Below are 9,058 nucleotides of genomic sequence, written 5' to 3'. Positions count from 1 at the left end.
GTCCAACAAAGTCGAGTCCTTACACTCGCAAGAAGACAGGTCCCTTGACTTGTTGAGAGGTAAGGGAAAGTCTCAGGACTTAGTCCCGATCTCCCGCCCAACAAAGTCGAGTCCTTGCACTCGCAAGAAGACGGGTCCCTTGACTCGCTATGGGGTAAGGGCAAGTCTCAGGACTTGGTCCTGATCTCCCGTCCAACAAAGCCGAGTCCTTATACACACAAGAAGAATGGTCCTTTGACTCGTTGCAGGGTAACATCCCAAGCCCCAGAGCTGGGTATCGACACCCCATCCGGGTCCCTTGACTCATTGCGGGGTAAGGCCCAAAGTCTCAGAACTGGGCCCCGACCCCCCGACCAGTAAAGCTAAAGCCTTCGTCATAACTGCAAAAAGAAAAACAAAACGAGGAGTGGAAATGAAACAAAAGAACACAGCAGCTGCAAGAAACGAGTCTTCATTTCATCTCATTCATCATTAAGCATGCATAGTTACAAGGAAAGTTGGGGAGCGCTATGCAAAGTTTCAAAGTACCAAAAAAAAAAAGGGGGAAAGTGAAGGGGGAGGGGCCGAGCCCATCACTGGGGTGGAAAAGGTTAAGGAGCTCCCGGGGGGGAATGGGAGATACCTTGGCTTCCCAAAGTTCTTAACGTAAGCTTACGCCTCGGAACTGGGAGGAAGGGAGGATAGAGACAAAGTGCGCAAGTCCAGCTTGAGATTCTATAAAAAGTGCTTATGCATCTGATTGAGGCCATCTTAATAGCCATGAGACCAGGCCGCGTCCTGGGTGGCGTTTGCATTCGCAATTTGTGACTGGATCTGCTCAGAATGTTTGGCGACATCCTCCAAACGAGACTTCAGGCCAGCAATCTCATTGTTGCGGGATAGGAGGTCAATGTTCTTCTAGATCCCCCAGCTGTGAAAGCTCATCGATGTGTGCCTTCACCTGTCGCAGTTGCTCTCTTAAGCATTGAGCCTCTTGAGAATGCCTAAAATGCCGGAACAACAGCCATGAATGATGTCCGAATAAATAAGTACAATATCACGCACTCCTACTGTGTGGGAGGGGCCCATCCCAGAAGGGCCCATGCCCAAAGAAGTCAAGGCACAGAACTCCAGGCCCAAAGATGAAACCCTCCCATAAGCTAAGAGTCCAGGCCAGAGGATCGCGTGCCGAGCCCGTGACCGCAAACCTATCAGAACTTTTAGTGTCGAGTTCGGATATACCAATGAGATCGTCTCGGGGCTCGATAGCCTACCGAGCCCTACTGTAGGGCGTTGAGCAGGATGCCCAACTGCATGCGGACGGCTGAACGTGCCCAGTCATGGACTCGTCAGACTCAAGGCACACCGCATTCAATGCATGTGTCAGGAGACCTGACACTCAACGTTGCGCCCCACGTACGAAGGATGGCTCACCCACGACCTGACACCCAATCCTGACAAAAAGTAGCAAGACATACCTAGCATGGTTGACACGCTACGATCTCCTTTGGCTGCCTAAGCCACAAACTGACACACTGCGGTAGTAGGAAATGAGTGGTAGCAGGTCTGACACCTGACACGCCATGATCTCCCTCGACAGTGGAACCTGAATTAGGTATAAATAACGGTCATCCCTTCTACGGGAGGTCTCTCTGAATTTTGATTGTTCTTATTATTTTTCAGAGTTGTTCTTATCACTAGAGGATTGTTCATTGACTTTGGCATTGGAGTGACCCCGGATGTCACCGGAGCCTTTTCTTCTTAGTTGCAAGTGGCGTGAACTTGGTTATCGTGGAAGTGCTCAGGCTGTGAAACACGACATCAATACCTGCATTACAAGTCTGAATATACTTCTTTTAAATTGGACCAGTAAACTGGTTTGGATTTAATGATGAAATAAGATGATTTTAAATAAAAGATAAAAGTTAAAAAAAATATTGTTAGAATATTATTTTTTAATATTATTATTATTTTGAGATTTGAAAAAATTGAATTTAGATTTGAAAAAGTTGATATGTTTATTATATTTTGTATGCGAATTTAAAAAAATTATAATAATCAAATGAGATAAAATGAAACACTTTCTAAATCTAAACGGTAGCTCTGGTAGCAAATTTCAAAGTTTCTGTCCTCGCTTCTCATTTAATTTGAGTGTAATTAGTTTTTGGCGTTTCGTACATATATTTCATACTAATTAACTTTACCAAAAATTGAAAAGAAAATAAAGAATCGTACACTACACGATCAAGAGAATTACCATATAAAGTACTCAAACAGGGGATATTCGGTTATTTTGGTCATAGTGACTATTTGCATCGGATATAACTAATGCCTGATGCAATGGGTGGGGTAGTAAAGGTTGTTTTACTAGTGGCCCGTGCGTCATAATATTCCATACAACATGGTACACTACAAGTTCCTACGCAGCCGCCTTGTTTTACTTTCATTTTGTCATTTTGTTATGCCAAAGACTAGTGACAAAAAAAAACAGTAAAAATTTTCGTTTGATTCGTCTGCCGTCCTTAAAAGCCTCCCCGTGTATTTACCATTTGTGAGAAAATATAGAATGGACATAAAAAATTTAAAAAAAAAAAAAAAAAAAAAAGAACCAGGACAATCATTTCGATAGTAAAAAAGAAAAGACAACAATAATATAATAGATGTTGATGTTATATAGAGGTTCGGCTAACCCAAACATTATCACGTATTAAACTAAACAAAGTGAAAGTAACCCAAATATCAATAAAAAGTGACAAAGAAAAGGAGACTTTGATTCATTATAAAAAAGATGGGTACTTGATATATTTATTTATTTCAACTTTGTATAAAAATATGGGAGAAAGCAATGCAAAAGATTGTATAATTCTCTCCTTTTTTAACTGTTTTATCGTGGAAAACCAGTCAAGAACCCTTTTTTTTTTCTTCTAATTAAAGGTAAGAAGTTGATGCGTAGTTTCATGAATTTTTGTTATCTAAATTTATAGGAACATATTTCGTTTATGCAATCTAATTTCATGACTATTTTTTTTTTCCTAAGTAAGCAAGTTTTCATTCAAATAATGAAAAGATGACACATGTGGAGGGAATGTGTTCTCCAATAAATGCCACAATACAATAATCACAGTGTAAATGTGCGTATTAAAAGACGGTTTTTGACAATTCGCATATACATACGAACCGTGGAACTACCGTTGAAGGCGGTGGAAGCTATGGATGCACTGCAGTTTGTTTTCTTGATATATTTCTTAGAGAGATTCGTATTCTTTTTTTCAAAATCATCGGTTATGGAAAACAATAACATAATATAAAGTACGGTATCAAATAAACTGATCTGCAGCGGAACATTTGTCTTCCCGCTCACCTGTGGTGGTGCGTGGAAACCACGCGCCGATGGTTGTGAGGTGAGATGGGACAGATCTGAAAAATCTTAAGGTGAAGGATCTGTTGGTGCGGCACGTGTAACTGGCGGGCTCGTCAAGGTGCGGCAATGCGTGAAGGCCACACGCAGAAGCAAGTCGCGCGTGAGGGTCACTCGTCTAGATTTTCGCCGCGGTTCCGCGTCGTCCCAATAGATCGGTGGCTATAAGATTGCATGGTAGGGCGCATGTCGACTGTTGGTTGCCAGAGTGCGGTAGATTTAATCAAAACCGAACCGATGGAGGGGAGAGAATAAACACACTATCATGAAAGCCAAAATATATATACAAAGTGGCATCGGAAAGGGAATAGAGAGACTCCACCCTCATCTCAGGCGAAAACACTCAAAAGGATTTGAATTTTCTAGAGAGAAAGAAAGGTTTCTCTTTATAAAACACACGAAAGACAGCTCTCATGACTATTTCTTTCACTAACAAGAACATTTTTTTTTTTGCCATTCATATAGAACCAATAACAAAGTGAATTCCAAACATCTACATATTGGAATCAAAGCATGACCTGTGAATGAATAAAATCTGGGTATTGATGCCTCAATGGTATCATCCACATAGGAGTATGCTTTGCAAGTAATGAGCTGCTTCATTTGTTGAGCCACTGAAAGTAACACTAGAGACAAAAGGCTATAAACGTGTTAAATCCTAATTAATCTTATGATCTCCACCATGAAAAGAAAAAGAAAAAGAAAAAGAAAAAGACTCCTGTGAATACATTTTTTACTCAAGAAGATTAATCATGTTTACTGAGTTTTACTCATGAAATGTTACTGTTCATGTTTACCTTCTTTTTTCGTTTAAACTTCGATGAGTACAGGTCGAACTATTTTTTTGCCCCTTCATAGGCACAATTTTAATGGGGTTTTGATCACCCACCGAACGCCATTTGTTTTTCTTTTTTTTTTTTTTTTTTCATCTCGTTTCCTTCTAAAAATTATTGATATACAAGATCAGGTATTCTCCGAAGTCATGACCCATGATCACAGCTCCTACGAGTCATAATGAATTTTCTGTTAGACAATTCACTAAATAGGATTGAATGTGAAATTGAACCATAATATCCACACTTATAAAATACAAATAACACAAATTTTCTCCGGTAGAGATGAAGAAAAAAATGAGAAATTGATAGCTCACCTTGGGAGACACGCTTCAATGACAGCCAATTCCTTATTTACGCGCGCGCGCGCGCGTATATATATATATATACATACATACATATACTAGAAAATGGTCTTGTATAGTCGTGCAGTACACCTGATATAATGATTAAAATAAAAAAAAATAAAAAATATCAGTAACTTATTTATCTAAAAACAGAAAATATAAAATTATAAAAAAATAAAAAATCAAGATTAAAAAAAAAATTTAAATTTCAACAAAGTATCTAATTGCGAGACTATTAAAGATATTTTGGTAAAATATGATCCTTAATTAATTTCTATAAGAAAACTACACGTTAAATGATCAAGAGACTTAATGATTTTTTGATAAAACATGATTATTCATTAAATTCTATAAGAGAGTTACACGTCAAATGGTCAAAAATTTTAAGAGTCTTTTGATAAAACATGATTTAATAGAAAAATAACAAAAATTAACGAAAAAATAACAAAAATTATTATTCATAATTAAATAGTTACTTATTATAATAAAGTAGATATATATATATATACTTTTAAAAAATTTCATATATTTTTAATGTAATTATGTAATCATTTTTAGATAAATATGGATAACGTTCTCACTTCTCACTTAGTTATATAATTTACTCTTAAATTTTTTTTTTAGGGGGTAACAAAATGTTGGATTAAGGCTTCGTTTAGATTGATAAGTAATCTCAACTCATATCATATTATTTTATCATTATAATTTTTTTAAATTTTTATATAAAATATAATAAATAATTTAATTATTTTAAATTTAAAAATAATAATAATATTCTATTAATATTTTATTCAATTTTTAATTTTGATATCTTCTATTTCTAAATCCAATCAAGTATTTAGTGAGCGATTTGACGCAAACTATATCTGGATGTGTATTCTTTATTTTTGTAGTTTCCCATCCTTCTTGATTGCAAAAATGGGATGAAAACCACCGATTGAAAAAATGGGAAAAAACACATGAGGACTGTAGCAAAGAATTGAAAAATCTTAAAAAATGTGACAGCACATGGTTACATCAACGATTTTAGAATCAAAATATAGGACAAAGCACAAGATGGTTTCTTGATATTCACCCATAAATTTGAACGATTGATTGCAAAAACGACAGCAGAGAAGTGTATATTGAAAATATAAAATTATAGTAAAACCAGAAGCATAGCAGTTAGCAGAACAATTGGAAAACAGGTAGCAGTAAAAACAAAGATCTGTGAAATTATTTACAACGAATATGTTGCGTTAATCGGTGGGAGAGGAGTCAGGCCGTACGAGCACACGGATCATACAGAGACACAGGTGTGGGAGGTAATGCTAATAATCTGGTCATTTTGGTTTCTTTAAGTTCGGTCCGTTTGAAAAAAGCAACTAGCCAAAAGGAAAAATATAAGAAAAGTAGAAACATCTTTCACAAACAAACAATGCAGATTCTGGTTTTCCCCCAAAGCCCGAGAGTGAGAGAGAAAGCAAATCACCAAGACCAAGACCGAGCGTGTTGTTTAATGTTTTGAGGGACTTCCCACCAGGGCCACCCACCCACACGAGCGGTTCTCGAAGTGCATGCACAGCACAGACTTTACTTATAGAGAGAGAGAGAGTACATATTTTCCCAAGAGAGAGAGAGAAATCAGTCTCAAAATAATAACCCTGACCTCATTTTCTTTTTCCAGGGAAGAGTGGGAGTGGCAGTAGGAGTGAGAACCGTGTGCGTTCTTCCCTTCTATTTTGTTTATACTTTCCCTCTTTTTCCAGTGAAACCTATTCATTGCTGTTCCCATCTTTAAAATAAGCGTTCTTGTTTCCTCCGGTTTTTCTCAGCCCCACCTAGAACGCCGTCCCTTCCCCTTTCATTCATTTGTTTCTCTCCCTTTCTCTTCTGCTGCTAAGCGCCAGCTCTTCTTGTGAGTAAAAGAGAGGGAGTAGAAAAATGCAGTTTATCCCCTTTAGTTTCTGATCTTAGTCTCATTTGCCCCCTTTCTCTAGCAAGAATCGAAGAGAAAACGTCCAGCTTTTCTTTATTTCAAACTCTCTTTTCCTCTTTGTGGCATTGTACTTGGAGAAAGATCTATTTTTGTTTTTGAAGTTTTCCTTTCCTGCATTTTCTCTCATATATTTCTACACTTGTCTGGGATTTCAGTGAGAATGAGTGGGTATCAGAATATGAACTTTATGCCCCCTCCTCCTGCTTCTCAACTTTCCCTCTGTGACACTGTAGAGGCCATGGATCATCCTGGAGAGAGAAGTTCTAGGACCACTGGATCGGGTTTTCAGATTTTGGGCCCCTCGTTAGAGAATGGTAAGAACCCTTGGGGTTTTCAGCCAATAGAAAACGTGGGAACAGAGACAGCCGATGATGGGAGTAATGGGTATTTTGGGGTTGAGAGAAAAGGGTTGCCATTGAAATTTGGCGAGGAAGAGGAAAATAAAAGTTCTGCTGCTGGGAAAAGTGGGCACACTAGGCTTTGTGCCAGAGGCCATTGGAGACCAGCCGAAGATGCCAAGCTCAAAGAGCTTGTGGCACAATTTGGTCCTCAAAACTGGAACTTGATTGCCGAGAATCTCGAAGGAAGATCAGGTAACTCAAAGGCTCTCTATCAAGAAAAGTTTCCAGTGACTAAGATGGGTGGAAATGTCCACTAAGCTATAGCTATGTGGATTGATCATTTCAAAGGGAGAATAAAATGGGATCAGCTTTTTCTTTTTCTGGATTGGGTATTTTGGAAAACTATCAGATCCTAATACAACTTTAAAATGTCTACGGGGACATTTGGTTTTAATCTTTTTATTCTCGCTTGGTATGATATGAGAAGACCCATCAAAGATAGCAATTAATTTTTCATTTTTTCTGTCTATGATCTTAAAACTATATATCTTTGTTCAGGGAAGAGTTGCAGATTGAGGTGGTTTAATCAGCTAGACCCAAGGATCAACAGGAGGGCTTTCACCGAGGAAGAAGAGGAAAGACTCTTAGCTGCACATAGGCTCTATGGAAACAAGTGGGCAATGATTGCTAGACTCTTCCCGGGCCGAACAGATAATGCAGTCAAGAATCATTGGCATGTGATCATGGCTAGAAAACACAGAGAACAGTCTAGTGTTTACAGGAGGAGAAAGCCCTCTTCTTCTCAGATCCTTACCAAAGGTTTTGAAATGTCTTTCCAAAACAATGCTTGCAGTGAATCAGCCAACTCAAGCACCGTGGATGAATCTGCTTCAACCTGCACTGATCTCTCCCTCACTCCCTCTTCTGAGAAAGTGCCCCCCAGTTTTTTCACCCATTTTAGTCCAGTTCAGCGGTACCAACCCTATGGATCACAGATGGGTATGTTTTTCTTCTCTATTTCTTTCCAAAAAATGTATTTTTTTTTTTAAAATTTCTATTGGCCTTTCAATCTCGTTTGGTTCATTTATTTTTTATTCTACTTGTTTTTCATATTCTCTTTTGGGCTGCAGGATTCTCTGGAGATCAGATGGTGACGATTGGGGATGGGGGTTTGGACAAGTTCTACTGCACTGATAATGGGTTCTACAAGGCTGGGCCTATCGGAACAGTCATGGGGATGGACCATTTTGGCCATTCAGATTCAAACTCGGAAGTCTCTGCAGCAGAGTCAGTTGCCACCAATAAAACCAATATACCAGTGTCTGCTGGTAAAAATCAAAACAGGAATGAAAAAATCAAAATGCCCTTCATTGATTTCCTTGGGGTGGGAGCTTAAAGATCAAGGCGGATTTTGGCTTGAGCGCTTAGAGATACTGAGAACAGGGAAAAAGAGTAATGAGTTTGTGGGACATGAGGATCCTGGATCAGGCCTTTGATGCGAAAAAAAAGTGTCTACGGCAGGTTATTACTGTTTCTTGTACAGTTCGCCCTAGATAAGGAAAAAAAATATGGCGTATTACAGTAAAAAGTAAAAAGAATGGTTGGGACGGAGGAGAGCGAGCGAGAGAGATATATGAGTTTCAATATAATTATTAAAGACTGTTTTTGGACTTGTCCAGCTACAGAATTGTTCTCTGAATCTATAATGTTTTGGCATTTGCGTATGTGAGCCAAAAGCTGAAAGGGCTTTTTCTCTTTGATTTTGAATACTGACTCAATGAATGAATGCGCCCATCATTCATGACCTTTCAGTTTCTTTTGACCATGTTTTCCACGCCCTGTCAATTTTTTTTTTAGGTGCCAGAGCAATTAATATTTATTTCAGTATTTGCCGTATACTTCGAAACTGCACCCTTGGCAACCAAATAATTGAATAATTCTGCTTTTAAGTTTAGGTTTGGTGGTTGCGATGAGTTAAATCACATTGAGTTGGATTTAATTTTGATATGCTGAGATAAATTTAAGTTTTTAGATAGTTTGAGAATATTTTCAGAATATTTTCAGAATATTTTATTATTATTAATTATTTTATTATTATTTTATATTTTTTTTTAATATTTAATATTTAATATTTTATTATTAATATTTTTATTATTATTTAT

At 37.8% G+C, this 9,058-nt stretch overlaps 1 protein-coding gene across 1 annotated transcript; it reads left to right on the top strand.

Moving 5' to 3' along the window:
• The first annotated feature begins 6,193 nt into the window (after positions 1-6,193).
• On the top strand, positions 6,194-8,653 carry LOC109000849 (transcription factor MYB52-like). The gene is made up of 3 exons (XM_018977858.2): positions 6,194-7,148; positions 7,455-7,895; positions 8,027-8,653. The coding sequence occupies exons 1-3, from the start codon at positions 6,716-6,718 to the stop codon at positions 8,290-8,292; spliced, it is 1,140 nt and encodes a 379-aa protein (XP_018833403.1). The 5' UTR covers positions 6,194-6,715; the 3' UTR covers positions 8,293-8,653.
• Positions 8,654-9,058: the final 405 nt, after the last annotated feature.

Source organism: Juglans regia, chromosome 3, assembly GCF_001411555.2.
Source record: "Juglans regia cultivar Chandler chromosome 3, Walnut 2.0, whole genome shotgun sequence".
Taxonomy (NCBI): domain Eukaryota; kingdom Viridiplantae; phylum Streptophyta; class Magnoliopsida; order Fagales; family Juglandaceae; genus Juglans; species Juglans regia.
Note: the sequence above shows the minus strand (reverse complement) of the source record. Positions and strands in the feature narration are given on the sequence as shown.